This window comes from Mus musculus, chromosome 5 (genome assembly GCF_000001635.26).
Source record: "Mus musculus strain C57BL/6J chromosome 5, GRCm38.p6 C57BL/6J".
NCBI lineage: Eukaryota > Metazoa > Chordata > Mammalia > Rodentia > Muridae > Mus > Mus musculus.
In genome coordinates, this window is record NC_000071.6 from 138795334 (window position 1) to 138811858 (window position 16525).

General features: G+C 50.8%; 1 protein-coding gene across 2 annotated transcripts in view; it reads left to right on the forward strand.

The window, feature by feature from the left end:
* Fam20c (family with sequence similarity 20, member C) overlaps window positions 1-14730 on the forward strand; it is a 54983-nt gene extending 40253 nt beyond the window's left edge. For both annotated transcript variants that reach the window (NM_001359593.1, NM_030565.6), the window contains 5 exons: window positions 10874-11054; window positions 11918-12027; window positions 12141-12222; window positions 12703-12762; window positions 13775-14730. In NM_001359593.1, coding sequence (NP_001346522.1) covers window positions 10874-11054; window positions 11918-12027; window positions 12141-12222; window positions 12703-12762; window positions 13775-14024 — 683 coding nt within the window. In that variant the 3' untranslated portion in view covers window positions 14025-14730. The remainder of the gene's footprint in view (window positions 1-10873; window positions 11055-11917; window positions 12028-12140; window positions 12223-12702; window positions 12763-13774) is intronic.
* The last annotated feature ends 1795 nt before the right edge of the window (window positions 14731-16525 follow it).

The following is a 16525-nucleotide window of genomic DNA, read 5'->3' on the forward strand; positions in this document are numbered from 1 at the left end:
GGATACTGGGGCTCAACTCATTTTCTTCTTTTCATTCAGTCTGGGATCTCAGCCCGTGGGATGGTGCTACACACACTGAGGGTGGGTCTTTCCACCTCAGTTAACCTCATCTCAAAAATTCCTTACAGACATGTCCAGAGGTGTGTCTCCTAGGTGACTTTAGAACCTGTCAAGTTGACAGTCAATATCAACCATCATAGAAACCATGGAACTCAACTAGCCGCTGTTTCCACTAAGTGTGGCCATGCTGTGTGTGACATGTGTATGTGCCAATCTGCAGATACATGGTCTCTTAGTGACACTTTCCTGTGCCCAGACAGAGGGGTTTCCACTGTGGTCCAGTGACTTAATTTACTTAATTAATTGATTGATTGGAATCTTTGCTGTTCTCAGGCTGTTTGGTTGGTTTGAGTTGGGTTGAGTTTGGGAGGAGGGACTGGGTCTCATTCAATAGTCTAGGCTGGCCTGGAACTCATTATGTATTCCAGAATGGCCCCAAACTCCATTTTCCTGCCTTGGCATCTTAAGTGCTAGCATTACCAGTGTGAGCCATCACATGTGGCTGTTGTTTTATTTGTTTGAATCTTGCTGTGTAGCCCAGGCAGGTCTTGAACTCAGGATTCTCCTGCCTCAGCCTCCAAAGTACTTGCTGACAGTCCTATGCCACTACTGCTGACCTGCCATATATTTTTGAACTCTAGCCTTTCTTGAAAGCCTCTGGTAGCCTGGCCACCAGAGCCCTGCTCTCCCAAACTGTTCTAGACCAGCCAGGGAGACTGTCGCCTGGAGATGTGGGCAGCTGTCTTTCCCTGAGGGTAGAGTTGCTGGCCATAGGTCTCTGGTGCCTTGAAGGTCACCACTGGATGCCCTGCTTTTCAGGGAGATTGTGTGTTGTGTGGCTGGGGTATTCACACTGGTGAGACTTCAGACTTCACACCGTGAATCCTTTGAGCACACAAAAACCAAGTTGTGTCATACTTATCTAAGTGAGCATTCTAACCATGCTGCCACAGGCTCAGTCGGCATATCTGCTCTCAGAGTCTCCCTGTGGTTCTGGACCTGTGGCAAGCTGCTTATTTCAGGACTCTCTGATGCCCTCTCAGCTTCTGACATGCACCTTTCACCTACCATCTTATTGTTCATTGTTTTTTATTTTTTTTTATTTGGTATATATGTATGGTATATGTGTGTAGGGTGGTATAGTGTGAGTGTGGTATACACATATATTTGTGTGTAGTGTGTATGTGGTATGTATATGTTTATGTGTCTGCATGTATAGTATGTGTGTGGTATGTATGTACATGGGGTGTGTGTATAGTATGTATATGGTGTATGCATGTGTGTGTGAATGTGTGTGAGAGAGAGAGAGAGCATGCACACACAAAGTTGGCCTCAGATACATTCCCCAGTTGACCTCCACTACTACTGAGCCAAGGTTTCTTTCTGAACCAAAATCTCGCCAATTCCTGTTATACCAATTAGCCAGCTAACCCTAAAAATCCCCATCTCTGTCTCCTGGGTACTAAGGCGACAAGTGGCCCTTGCTTTTACATCAGCCCAGCTTTTCCTAGAGCTCAGAACTGCAGTCTTCACATTTGACAGTAAATAGTTTGTCCCCTAAGCCACGTTGTGCTTTTGAGATTGGGTCCCATGTGGCCCAGGCTAGTCTGGAACTCTCTAAGTAGCCAAGAATAACTTGAAGTGCCTGATCTTCCTGCTTTCACCTTTCAAGTGCTGGCATGACAGGTTTGAAACAACACCTATTTCTGTGTGTTTGTGTGATTGTTGTTTTGTTCTGTTTTGCTTTTTGCAGCGCTGGGGAAGGAAACTAGGGCTTCACTCATGCGAGCCAAGCCCGCCACCAACTGGGCTACAACCCCAGCCTATTGTGTATTACATACTCTACACTATACATTCTGAAGTTACCAGAAGTCCTATAGACATCCTACAAAGAAGAATGGTGTGGCAGGGTGGGGGGTGAGAGAGTGCAAAGCAGCTGCCCCTCCGGGAGCCACACTCTCCTGATAGTGCAGGCAGGCAGAGAACTCCACCGGTGCCACACAACCCTGCCGTTCCCGCAGATACATCCAATTAAGGCCTTCATTAGCTTTATCGTCAGTCTGGGTGGCACACAAAAGCGGAGCTAAAAGCTCTAGCTTGTCGCCTCTGCAGATCAGCACTCTTTTCCTAGCTGTATTCATAAATGTGCCAGAATTGAGGCCATGACCCCACGCCGAGCTGAGGCGCTGCTTCCACCATCCACCATCTCAGATTCCATTGATAAGAGGAGATAGAGGAGCTGGGGAGCTGGCTCAGCAGGTGAGAATGCTTAGTGCATAAGCATGAGGCTGCAAGTTCAAATCCCCCCCCCCAGCACCCACAGAAAGACTGGGCATAGACCCTCACCTGTAACCGCAGTGCTGCAGGAAGTGGAGACAGGAGGATCACTGGGATTCCAGATACAGTGAGGAATTTGTCTAAGGGTATAATGGCTTGAATAGGGCACCTATTTTCTGGCCTCTGTGCCTGCGTGTACATGCACATACACAAACACACACACACACACACACACACACACACACACTGCACCACACCACACCATGCATGCCCAAAATAGAGTTTCTTAAATAAGTAGAGACACACATTCATCTTTCCTTGGACTATAGTGCCTGGCTCCTTGTGACCATCTATCAAGAGCTGGACAATCCTGGGTGGAGAGTCTTTGAGATTGGCTGTATCAGATACATATTGCTCATAGTTGCTTGGGCCCACCAGACAGCCTGTGCTGTAGATAGGAACATTCATTCAAAGAGCTAAAGCCCACCTCTCAACCTGGAACCCCCTGGATTTCTGTAATATTCTCATTCTTGTTCCCTGCCTGCCTCAGCCATAGGGACTGCCCCTGATGACCACTCGCTTCTGCAGCCTCATGTCTTAGCATCTCTGCTATCCAACCCTAGCTCCTTCTACTGCCCACAGGGACTGACCACCACACCCCCAGCTGTGCATGCCACTTAGGTACCTAGGGCTGAGCTGCAGCCTGCCTGTGCTTGGAGGCCACTGCTTCTTGTCTTTTGCTGCACAGTTTGATCCAGAATGTGTGTATACTGGCATCTGTATTCATTCTTACATGTATGTATGTACTCATTCATGTTCACATACACTCGTTCATACAGGTGTGTGCACTTGCTCATATTTGTATGCACTTCTTCATATAGATGTGTGTACTCATTCATGTTTGCATGCACTCATTCATTTAGATGTGTGCACTCATTCATGTTTGTATGCACTCATTCATTTAGATGTGTGCATTCATTCATGTTTGTATGCATTTGTTCACATAGATGTGTGCACTCATTCTTGTGTGGGCACTCCTTCACATACTTGTTCACTTACCCATTTTGCAGATGTGTACATGCATACTGGAGACCAGGGAACACCCTTAGGTGTCCTACCTTGGGTGATGGCCACCTTGTCTTTTGAATCAGGGTCTCTCACTGGGACCTGGGGCTCACGGATCCCATCAGGCTGGCTGGCCAGTGAGCCCCAGGGATCCTCTTACCCCAACTAGCCTAGCTCTGGGATGACAAGCACATACCACCATGATCAGCGTTTTTATGTGGGATGGGCTCAGGTTCCCATGCTTGTGTGACAAAGTTCTTACTGGCTGGGTCATCTCCCCAGGCCTGATTTTCACCCTATTCTCAGGGGCACTATTGTTGGGCAAAATGGCTGACCTGTGGCTTCTCAGACCCAGCAAGTCTCTGTCTCTATTTCAGCCCAGGCTTCAGTCCTGGGTTCTCAAGTGAGAACAGGAAATCAAGATGATTCTGAGCAGGTCAGACAGGGGTCTAAAAGCCAGTCACTGCTGAGAACGCTCCCTTCCAGGGACACACAGGCTGGAGAATGTCACTCACCTAGACCACCTACTCACAGCAGAGCTGCAGGCTCAGGACTCACGCTAGCGGCAAGAGTCTCACCCGCTGCAGTCATGGGGCCAGGTAATACACCCACCAGAGCTCTCAGATAACATATGGACGGTAGGACAGCCATCAGGAATTCCCCAGCTGGACACAGAGGGCCTGCACTCCCACCTCCTGACAATCGATGTCTGTATCTCTGCCCAGACTGGGAGGGCCGAGGTGGTCCAAGCACTTTTGCTAGCCTCTCCTACTTCCCTGGACAGGTGTGAGGAAGGTGTCACATGGTGTTCTGTGTGTACACTTGCTTGTTTGCAGGTATGTGAGGGTGTGTGCACATGTGTGCTCATGTGTATGTATGCAGGTGTCAACTCTGGCTACCATTCCTCGGAAACATTTAACCTTGATTTTTTTTTTTTAATACTGGGTTTCTCTTTGGCCTAGAGCTCACTGAGTAGGTTCAGAGAACCTCCCATCTCTATTACCCAAAGCCATGACTACAAGTGTGCATCACCACCACCACCACACTCAGCTGCTGCTGCTGCTGCTGCTGCTGCTTCTTCTTCTTCTTCTTCTTCTTCTTCTTCTTCTTCTTCTTCTTCTTCTTCTTCTTCTTCTTCTTCATCTTCTTCTTCTTCTTCTTCTTCTTCCTCCTCCTCCTCCTCCTCCTCCTCCTCCTCCTCCTCTTTCCCCTCCCCTCCCTCCTTCCCCTTCCTCTCCCCTCCCCCTTCCCCTTCCCCTCCCTCTCCCCTTCCCCTCCCCTCCCCTCTCCCTCCCCCTCATCTCCTTCCCCTTCTCCCTTCCCCTTCCCCTTCTCCCTTTCCCTCCCCCTCCTCCCCTTCCCCTTCTCCCTTCCCCTCCCCCTCCTCCCCTTCCCCTTCTCCTCCCCTCCCCCTCCTCCCCTTCCCCTTCTCCTACCTCTACCCCTCTGCCTCAACCTCCCTCCCCCCTTCCCCTCCCCCTCCTTCACGTGGGTTGGGAAATGGAGCTCCTCTCTTCATGCTTCCCCAGCACCGGCTTTACTTGCTACCTCCCTGGCTCTCCATGTAGTATTTAAAATGCCATTTACCAAGCTCAGTGCTCTAAATACAGACATCTGTGTAGTAATTCCCTCCACCACCAGGACAGGACCCTCAGCCTCCTGCCCCTTGCCAGCCCATGCCACCGGCTGTCCCAGCTGGGTCACTGTACTCTCTCTGCTTTGGTCCATTTGTGGACCCACAGATGGCCTCTTAGCTTTGATTCTGTGACTCCGTACTGTGACCTTAAGATCTGCCCGTGTCACTTCAAATGTCCTCATGGTCAGTCCTGCATCCCTGGAGATGATTTGCCAGCAGTGGCATTCCACATCCAGCTTGGCTTTTACCTGCTGGTGCCGTCGGGTGGATACAGTTGAGGAAATCACCCAACATGAATCAGAGGAATTAGGACAGGCAGAAGCAAGTCAGGAACTCACTAGACTGTGTTGTCTATAGCCTAAGGGGCCCCCAGCAGCCCCGCTGAGGGACTGTAGATAGCCATCTCATGCAGGTATATGGGGTTGAAGCAGCAGTTGTAGATGTGGGCTTCTGAGACAGGAACCGTCAAGGTCACCCACTGCAGAGTCAATGTACTGTGGGCTTAGTCATTTTGAAACAATGAAGGATTCTGGATTTTGTTTGTTTTTATTTTATTTTATTCTTTGTTTGTTTGTTTGTTTTGCCCATGAACATGCAAAAGCAGTTGCCCGTGGAGCCCATTGGTCGATGCCAGCTGTCTTCTCTTCAATCGCTCTCATCCTTAGGTTTTGTTTTATTTTATTTTGTTTTATTTTATTTTGTTTTGTTTTATTTTGTTTTGTTTTATTTTGTTTTGTTTTTGAGGCAGGGTCCGTCACTGAACCTGGAGCTTACAGATTCAGCTAGACTGGCTGGCCATTAAGCCCAGGGGATCCAACCATTTCCCCCTTCCCTAAAGCTGGCATTACAAGCAGGAGATCTAGGGATCTCGTTCAATAAACAAAAGATGATGCTAAATGCTCAGACACATCTTTTGTTGGTGTGGACTCCCTTCCATCCTCAGCAGGGGACCTCAGCTGATTGCCCTGCACATCCCATGGACTTCCCACACTGGGGACCCAACATTTGTCATGTCGCCTCTCCATGTCCCCCCTGCAGCTGCTGCACCAATCAGCTAGCCCACAACTCACCTTTTGCAGCTCATGGTGAGGCTCCCAGTCAGTTACTAGTCATTTGTTAGCTCCCAGGAACCCCAAGAGTCTTCCCTGGCTGTCAGGGGCCCCCTAAGGTGGGTGGCTCATGTGGCCCAAATGGTTCCCTCTTTACATGAAGCAGACTGGCCACTCCTGAACACAGTCACCTCCACCTAGCTATCCCTGCCAGACCACTCTGCCCTGTGAGCCAATTTCTTCCAAGAGCCTTCCAGATGTCTGGTTTCCTCTGAAGCACGGGACCCTGGAGGCAGCTTTGATCTTACTTTAGAAAGCCAGGTCTGTTTAGATTCCCCGTTTCTGCTTTGCTTGCGCTTCTAGATCCTTCCGCTGCCAAATTTGCCATTGCTGCTTCTGAGAGCTAAGTGCGGCTGGAAAGCCTTTGATCACAGCAGACACCCTTCTACTTGTGAGCAGCTCTGCCCTGGGTCAGTCAGGGAGGAGCATGGCCCTCCATTCCAGGTGGGGCAGGCCTCAGATGGGCCTTCTGTAAGCTTGGCTCGGAGCCTTGGACTCCATCCTGAATTCAGGGTAGCTACTGGGAAATAAAGTTCAGACAGGGCAGATAACTGCCCCAGCACCACACAGCTGAGAGGCCAGAGAGTGCCTCGGAAGCCCCCCAGGTCTAAGGAACATGCTTTTTGCTGTCTCTGTGTTGTCCTAAAATTCACTCTATAAACCAGGCTGACCTCAAACTCACAGAGATCTTCCTACCTCTGCCTCTTAAGTGCTGGGATTTTTGCTGACATGTCTCATATACCCTGGTCATCTATTCCCACCCTGTTTGTTTCTGCAAAGCATTCGTGCCTTTGTGACCACAGGTCCCAGCATACACCCCCATCCCCACCCTGGCCTTGGCATCTCACAACATAGATTAGTTTTGACCCTCACTCAGTCAGTCAGCTTTTCCTTTCCTTCCTTGGTGTCTGGGTTTGGCAGGTAGCCATGGGACTGTCTGTCCCAAAAGTGTACAGCCCAAATGTGCTTTGAGGAGTAAGTAGGCTCCATGTGGATCTTCTCCCAATAGAAGGAATAACATCAGAGTGACGGTGTGTCTGCAGCCTTTGTGTAACATGGAGGGCACAAAGGGCACATGTTGCCCTGTAGGGACTCCGACTCTGCTGAGTTGACCCTGGCAGGAGGACAGGCCTGTCTTGGATACTATGGTCTCTCCAGCCAGGGCACAGGATCCATGAAGTAGCCATGTGTTCTGTCATGATGGATACCTGGCCTGAGATCTCACTGGCCCTGTCTTCAGGCCTTTGGAGGAGGAAGACCCATTGCCCCAGCAGGCTCTTTGACCTTAAGAGACTACAGCTTTCCATAGCTCTGCCTTCATTAATATGTCTCAAAAGATGCTCATTCAACCCCAGGTACCAGGCCATCTCAGCTTTGCCCCTGAGTTCCCTTGTGTAATTCTTAGCCCTGCAGCACAGGTGAAGCCACTGAGCACAGAGATGTATAGGCTTTACCTCTGGTCACACAGCTTTCAGAACCCACCAGCCCCACCTTAAGTGCCTCTGTGAAACGAGGCTGTGTGGAGCAGAAGCAGGTTTCCATTCCTCTTTCAGCATGATAGGCTCTGAGCCCAGCTAAGGTAGGGCCAGCAGGCTAACAGAGGCATCCAATTTCATGGTTCTGGCCAACAAGAGATGGGATAGAAATTTTCCTCCTGGAGACTGTGCTATCACCTGGCCTCCAATGCTTTTCTGTCCTAGGTAAGGGTGAAGGAAGGGGGGCAGCTGGGTAAACTGCATCAGCACCTGGAGCGCAGTGGGCTGGTCTCCTTTTGATCCTTTCCACCCTAATTACCTAGCACTGACTAGAGATTGGGGGCGGAGATGAAGCCAAGAAGGGAAGGGGAGAGGAGAGGCAGTGAGCCTGGCCAGCCAAGACTTGTGTGCCCATGGGTGTGTCAGGAATCGTAGAAAATGCATGCCCCCTCCTACCCCTGCCCCTTCCAGACCTGGTCCTGGCGATTCTCCAGCCTCCTTCTCTTCTGGAGGCTGTATGGCATAGCTGAGCTTTGAAGACTTTGTTTTATGTTAGTGTGCGTGTGTGTGTGTGCGTGTGTGTGCGTGTGTGTGCGTGTGTGTGTGTGTGTGTGTGTGTGTGTGTGTGTGTGAGAGAGAGAGAGAGAGAGAGAGAGAGAGAGTGAGTGAGAGAGAGAGACCCAGAGGCTGACATCAGATGTCTTCCTCAGTGTCTCTCCATCTTACTGGTTTCTGCTTACCCAGCACCAACAAAGCCCCGAGTTCCATCCCCAGCATCACATAAATCAGGCGGAGTGATGCCTACCTGCCATCCCAGCAAGAGCTCAGGGTCAGAGGCCCAGGGAGATAGCTCAGCCAGTAAAGTGCTTGCCTTGCAAGCTAAAGGACTCTAGCTCAATCCCCAGACTCCATGTTTAAAAATAATTAATTAATTAAAGCTAACAGTGGGGCTACACGTTTGCAATACCAGGTATAAGGAAGTGGAGATGGGGCCTCCCTGGTGCTTGCTGGCCAGTCAACCTAACCCGCTTAGCAAGTGTCAGGCAAGAAAGAGACCCTGTCTCCAAAATAAGGTGGACAGTGTCTGAGGGATGGCATCTGAGGTTGTCCTCTGTGCCTCCCACAAGTGTATATACTTACTTGCCTATGTGAGTCGTGAGCAGATGCGCACATGCACACACACACATACACACACACAAACACACACACACACACACACACACACACACGCACAAACACAAATTCATCACCTACATAGTAAATTTGACGCCAGCCTGAACTACCTGAAGCCCTTTCTCAAAATCAGAAAAAGAAAGAGAACTGTTTCCTTTCTCCGGTGATGGCTGGCAGTGTTGATGTGACTTCTTTCCTTTGTGAGTCATGAAGGCTGACACATGGAAATGTTTCTACATATATCTTATGTGCTGTGAACCCAAGCTGGAGCAACCGGGTCAGAGCCGATCCTACGTATACTCTCCCTGACAGCCACCAGGCTGTCTTCCAAGTGTCTTCATCATTTGATGGCCCTGCTGGGATCCTATGGCTCTCTACCTCCTTGACACATGTCGTCACCATATGGCTCTTTAGTCACAACCATCCAAGAGGGTGTGAGCTGACTTCTTACTGAGGGTTTGGTATGACTTTCCCAGATGAAAGAGAAATTGAATGTGTTCCCATGAGCTTTATGGCTCTGTGTGTGTGTGTGTGTGTGTGTGTGTGTGTGTGTGTGTGTGTTAATATGTGTTCACATGTGTGTAGGCCAGAGGTCAACCTTGGGAGCCCTTCTTCAGGCACCATGTACTTTTTTTTCTTTTCTTTTCTTTTTTAAAATATTTTTATTACGTATTTTCCTCAATTACATTTCCAATGCTATCCCAAAAGTCCCCCATACCCTTCCCCCCCCCCACTTCCCTACCCACCCATTCCCACTTTTTGGCCCTGGCGTTCCCCTGTAGTGGGGCATATAAAGTTTGTGTGTCCAATGGGCCTCTCTTTCCAGTGATGGCTGACTAGGCCATCTTTTGATACATATGCAGCTAGAGTCAAGAGCTCTGGGGTACTGGTTAGTTCATAATGTTGTTGTACCTACAGGGTTGCAGATCTCTTTAGCTCCTTGGATACTTTCTCTAGCTCCTCCATTGGGGGCCCTGTGATCCATCCAATAGCTGACTGTGAGCATCCACTTCTGTGTTTGCTAGACCCCGGCCTAGTCTCACAAGAAACAGCTATATCAGGGTCCATTCAGCAAACACTTGCTAGTGTATGCACTGGTGTCCTCGTTTGGAGGCTGATTATGGGATGGAGCCCTGGATATGGCAATCTCTAGATGGTCCATCCTTTTGTCTCAGCTCCAAACTTTGTCTCTGTAACTCCTTCCATGGGTGATTGTTTCCAATTCTAAGAAGGGGCAAAGTGTCCACACTTTGGTCTTCGTTCTTCTTCAGTTTCATGTGTTTTGCAAATTGTATCTTATATCTCGGGTATACTGAGTTTCTGGGCTAATATCCACTTATCAGTGAGTACATATCATTTGAGTTCTTTTGTGATTGTGTTACCTCACTCAGGATGATGCCCTCCAGGTCCAACCATTTGCCTAGGAATTTCATAAATTCATTCCTTTTAATAGCTGAGTAGTACTTTTTTTTCTTTTCTTTTTGAGACAGGGTCTCTCACTTTACCTAGAGCTCACCAGGTGGGTCTCGTGGGCCAGCAGTGAGCCACAGGGTCCTCCTGTGCCACAGGGTCCTCCTGTCTCGCCTCCTGACTTGGGGGTTATAAGCATATGTTGTCATGCCCAGCTTTTTACATAAGTTCTTTACATGGAACTCGGGTCCTCATGGTGCTGGTGGTCTCTGCCGCTGATGTACCTATCCAGACCCCATTCATATTCTTTTGGAAACTTATCTGCTCATGTGCGTATGTGGTTGCTCTCGGGTGAGGCTGTAAGTGCTCTTTGCAGGTGAAAACTAGAACGTCCTCTGGTGAATGACTGGCATTTTCTCTGCTCTCAGGGGGCTGAATAGATCTTGGGAGATCAGAGTGTGAGCAGGAAGTAGCTCTCACTATGACAGGGTCTGACTTTGACTCCCAGTGGCTGGAGTTCTGCTCTGTAGACTTTCAGGGTATGGGATGAGAGGTGATGGTGACACTGTGTGGCAAGGCCTGAGGTACTGGAGGAGTACTGTGGCCTGGAGCAGAACTGTGGGCATCGCTAGGGGTGATGGCCACTGACCGGATCTATCCTTCTCCAGCCAACAACATCTGTTTCTACGGGGAGTGTTCCTACTACTGTTCCACCGAGCATGCCCTGTGTGGGAGGCCCGACCAGATCGAAGGATCCCTGGCGGCCTTCCTGCCTGACCTGTCGCTGGCCAAGAGGAAGACATGGCGGAACCCCTGGCGTCGTTCCTACCACAAGCGAAAGAAGGCAGAGTGAGTCAGGCACCTGCGACTTCATGGGCCAGCTTCTGCCCACTGTGCAACCAAGGACACTGGGCCTGGAGTGGGGAGTCAGTAGTCCGTGGCTCAGAGTCAAAGGAGGCAGCATGAACAGTGCAAAGCCAGTTCTGCTCGTGCCACTGTGAGATAGTGGCAATGGTTTGTCTTGGTTACTGTTGGTGACAAAGATGGCATTTGGCTCACAGTTTGAGGGTTTGGTCCATCGTCATGAGGGAGGCATGGTGACAGAAGCAGAGAGAGATGAGCTCACTTTCCATGTTTTATTCAGCCCAGGACCCCAGCCTAGGGAATGGTGCCACCCACACCCATTCAGAGTCAGGCTTTGCTTCAGTTAAACCTCTCTGGAAACATCCTCACAGACACACCCAGAGGTGCGTTTCCATGATGACTCTAAATGCAGTCAAGTTGACAATATTAAGCACAACAGGGTTCCTATCTAAGATGTAGAAGAGGTGCTAATGGTATCCATTAAAACACAACCTCCCCCACCTATTGCCTATTTCAGGTGCTAGAAAACACACACACACACACACCATTGGCATAAAAAGCATGATATCAGCTGATAGCGCCTTTAGCCCTGGACCCATCTAGGGCAGGAAGGATAGCTTCATCACCTCCCAGGCCTCTATTCCTACTTATTCAGTCTGTCCTAATGTGTGTCCCTGAAGAGCTTCATCCCTGTTATAAATCCTCTTTACAAAGTGTGAACCTACTGGCCCTGTGCTCTGCTAAGCCAGGCAGCACCATATAATCTAGCCTGGGACTCCCTCTTCACTCAGAGGAGATGCCCTCAGCCTTGTTTTCATACTGTCCCCTTTTCCCCCCTGCCCCCACAGGTGGGAAGTCGACCCTGATTACTGTGAGGAGGTGAAGCAGACGCCACCCTACGACAGTGGCCACCGAATCCTGGACATCATGGATATGACCGTCTTTGATTTCCTCATGGGTATGTCCCGCAGGGCGGGCTGGCTACCCGGAATGCCTAAACACCTGTGGCTGGGGGCACCACCCGGTGACACCCAGAGGCCTCTGAGCAGCTGTGTGTGCTTGTCCCTGCAGGGAACATGGATCGGCATCACTACGAGACCTTTGAGAAGTTCGGGAATGAGACCTTCATCATCCACTTGGACAACGGGCGCGGGTGAGTCTTCTGTGCCCTCCTCACGTATGGGCGGGGGGGGGGGGCGCACGGGGGAGGGGACTAGTTTAGCCTGAGAAGCAATCACTGGGGCAGGGGAATCTGAGAGGCAAGGCCTAGGGCTCACCAGGGTGTGCATCAGTGGAGAAGTGGAGACTCCCACAGGGTGCTGGATTCATGACAGTGACCATATGAGTACTTTCTATTATACCTTCCTGTTACCCTGGGGGAACTGAAGCCAAAGGGCCCATGGCTCGATGAGAAAGGCCAACAAGCAGTCAGTTCTGCCTGAGAGAGGCCATTAGCCTCTACTGCCGGTGCTGGACATGGCCGGAGTCAGCCGCGACACTGAGGAACCTCGTGAGGTTGCCACAGTCCTACGGCACCATAGTACTGGGAGGTGGGACCCTGAGGGCTGGGCCCTGGGCCCGGCCAGGCTTTCCAGCTTGCTAGGGCTCTGACCGCTCTACCTTCATCCCACAGGTTTGGGAAATACTCACACGATGAGCTTTCCATTCTCGCTCCTCTTCATCAGTGCTGCAGGTACGTGCCAAGCCTCTCATGGCCTCCTGCTGCCCCCGAGGCACTACCCGAAAGGCCTGCTCCCACCCACTGGAGCACCAGCAGATGAGCATCTGCAGACCGAGCCCATCCCACTTCACTGCCCATGCCTCCTCCTGACCCCTCTTCCCTAAGTCTCACCTGGGCACCCCCCACCTATAAGGACCCAAGGCCCAAAATCGGCAGTAAGCCCAGACAGGGTCCTTCTCTCCTGACCGTGGCTTCCAGATTCACCCACCCGACCCACCTTCCACAGTCTCTCATAGCTCCCCTTCCCCAATCCCCGGTGGTTGGACATAGGCTCCCAAAGCAAATTACTTATCTCCCTTAGGAGACACAGAGTATACCTGGCCAGCTGAGGAGGGGCAGTCTCCTGGGTGACCAGTTAGTCTAGTCTTGGGTCAGCCCTCAGGACAGGGGGTGTTCATCTTTCTTTCCATCTGTCTTTCTGGATAGGACTGTAGCAATGTCTAGAACCTGCGGCAGGGAGCATGGGGTCTTAACCTGTGGGTCACGACCCCTCTGGGGTCAAATGAGCTTTTCATAGGGGTTGCATAGCGTTTATTTACATTCTGATTCATAACAGCAAAATTACAGTTATGAACTAGCAATGGAAATAATTGTATGGTTGGGGGCCACCACAACATGAGGGACTGTGTTAAAGAGCTGCAATATTAGGAAGGTTGAGAATCACTAGTCTAGAACGACCCATCTCCATGTGACAGACCCATGAGGCCTGGGGTCTCAGGCCTCCTTGTCTCTTTGTCTGTCTCTCTGTTTATCTCTCTCTCTCTCTCTCTCTCTCTCTCTCTCTCTCTCTCTCTTTTCTTCAAGTCTGTCTCTCCATGTTTCTGTCTCTTATCTTCCTCTCTCTCTCTCTCTCTCTCTCTCTCTCTCTCTCCCTCCCTCCCTCCCTCCCTCCCCCCCCCCAGCACTCCCACCAGATCCCCCACCGTCTTTCCTTCCCGGTAGTGACACCCTACTCTCCCTGCAGGATCAGGAGGTCCACCTACCTGAGACTGCAGCTGCTGGCCAAAGAGGAACACAAACTGAGCCTGCTGATGGCCGAGTCCCTGCAGCATGACAAGGTGGCACCCGTGCTCTACCAGCTGCATCTGGAGGCCCTGGACCGGCGGTTGCGCATAGTGCTGCAGGCTGTGCGAGACTGTGTGGAGAAGGACGGGCTGAGCAGTGTGGTGGAGGACGACCTAGCCACTGAGCACAGAGCCTCCACGGAGAGGTAGTGACCAGGCTGCCCATGAGGAAGGAGGAGCACAGAGCCTAGCCACCTGTGAATTCAGTGAATTCGGACGGGATCGGTCATCCCCATAGGGTGACCTGCGGCAGGGAGCATGGGGTCTCCCTCATGGTTCTGATAGGGATGTATGGGCCTCCAATTCCAGCAGAAACCAGACAAAGCACTCTGAACATGCAGCAGAGTGGCCAGCGCTCCGTCCTTCCCATAGGGAGGGACCTTTAACTCACTATTTTGTACTTAACAAAAGGCTCACACTCCTGTTAATGGAGAACCATCCAGCAGACCAGAGATAACCTCTGAGCCACTTCAAGGACCTTCTATGATGTGATCACACTCTGGCCCCCAATTACAACCCACCTTCTGCTCCTCTATCCTGGGGCCTCCTCTCTCAAAGACTGTAGAGCTCTAGGAAGGGGAGACAGCGATGGACATCATGGCCTGTGTCGGAGCAGATGGGCACCCAAGAATGGGTTTTTGGATACCAATGACCAGCTATGCACTTGTCCGCTGCTGCAGAGCAGTCAGCCTTATTAGTTGGTGGTGGGCACCGCCTGCCTTGGCTGAGCTTTGGACGATGGGTGTCAAGACACTACACAGAGCCCATTGGCCCCAGGCCAGCAGGCCAGCCTTGGGACATTTTTGTGGAGTAGTTTGCAGTGAGATAACAGTGCAATAAAGATACAGCAAGCGTGTGCCATGGCTCTCTGAGGTGGGGACTCACTCCTTGGCATAGCTGTCCTCCTAGACAGCCCCCAAATGTGGCTGAGCTCTGCTGTTATGGTGTCTGTGTGTTATGGGTCTTCAGCCTGTTAGGCCTGTGAAGGGAACTGCCTACCAAGCCCCTAAAAGGTAAGCAGGCTAGCAAGGTCTATGCTCCAAAAGGGCCGGGCAAGGGAGAGGGTAGGAGGTCAGCTATGTCTTGCCCCACTCCTGCAAAGCTTTGGGCTGTGAGCTACAGGAGGCCCTCCAAGAGTGGGATCCACACAGCCCTACATAGGGCCACAACATACCTGAGCAAGACCATAGAAGGAGTTGCCCAGGGGCCCATGAGAGCTGCAGGCCATTGCACTGCTGGCCCCAGGGCTCAGATCTCCTCTGCTAGAAGATAGGTCCTACTTCCTTGCAGTAAGCTGCTGCCTTGCTTGGCAAGGGCCAGCTCTTGTCCAGGAGAGGACAGTGGGGAGGACCCACTATGCAGCTTTGCACTCCTGAGTCACAAGAATGCCAAACCAAAAAAAAAAAAAAAACAAAACAATGAAACAATGACCTGCCCCTATTCCACACATCTGTCACCCCGTGGCTCGTTCATGTGCCACTTCCCTAGTAGGGAATGGGGGGGGCTGGGGGCAGAGTGCTCAGCAGAGGCACTAGAACACAACAATTAAGTCATCGATGTTCTCAGACACAATAGTACACGGCCTATGTAGGTGTATATATGTAGTTCAGTGTGTGTGTGTGTGTGTGTGTATGAGTATGTGTTTGTGTGTGAGTATGTGTGTGTGTGTGTGTGAGTGTTTGTGTATGTGTTTGTGTATTGTGTGTTTGTGTATGAGTATGTGTATGTGTTTGTGTGTGTGAGTATGTGTGTGTGAGTGAGTGTGTGTGTGAGTGAGTGTGTGAGTGTATGTGTGTGAGTGTGTGTGTGTATGTGTGTGTGAGAGTGTGTATGTATGTGTGTTTGTGTGTGTGTGCATGTGTGTGTGTGTGTGTGTGTGTGTGTGTGTGTGTTTAAGCCAGAGGTTGAGGCCATGAATCTTCCCCTGCCACTCTCTATCTAATTTTTAAAACAAGTTCTCTCACTGAACCTGGAGCTCTCCAATTTGGTTTAACTGGTTGGCCTCTGAGTCCCCGCAATACTCTTGTCTCTGCCTCCCCAGCACTGGAATTCCAGATGTGCTCCTGATGTGTCATCTGAGGATGGACCTCAGACCCACAGGGAAGCACTTCATGACCTGAGCCATCTTCCCGTTCCTGTTTTCTTCCTTTAATGGGAGAAAGTGAGGTGAAAAACAGGAAGCCAGCAGATTCCTGAGTTGGCAAACGCAGTGCCAGGTAGACACTTAGGGATGCTGAGACCTGCTAGACCCCAAATCCCTACCTGGTCTCAGGAATGTTCTGCACAGCATACCAGCAGATGGCCTAAGACCACTGAACCACCAAGGGAATGAAACAATAAGTGAATGCCTGCCCCCACCCCCAAACTTGCCTCCCATCTTCCTGTCTCAGCACAAGGCCCAGGAAGCATAGAACCACCATCTAGCAGTCTGGCCAAGAACAGAGGCCAGCCTCCTTTGTCAATCCCAATGCAGGCTTCCAGTAGGTGGGACATAAGTGTTGGCTTATGCAGATGTCCTGTCCATGACCACAGAGGTCACAGGGCATCTCATCACCATTACCCCCATCCTTCCAAGATCCTCCACTATTAACCGGCCCACGGAGCCCTGTGGCAAGCCAGGCTGAAAAGCATGTCTTCATCCCTGGCTTGCA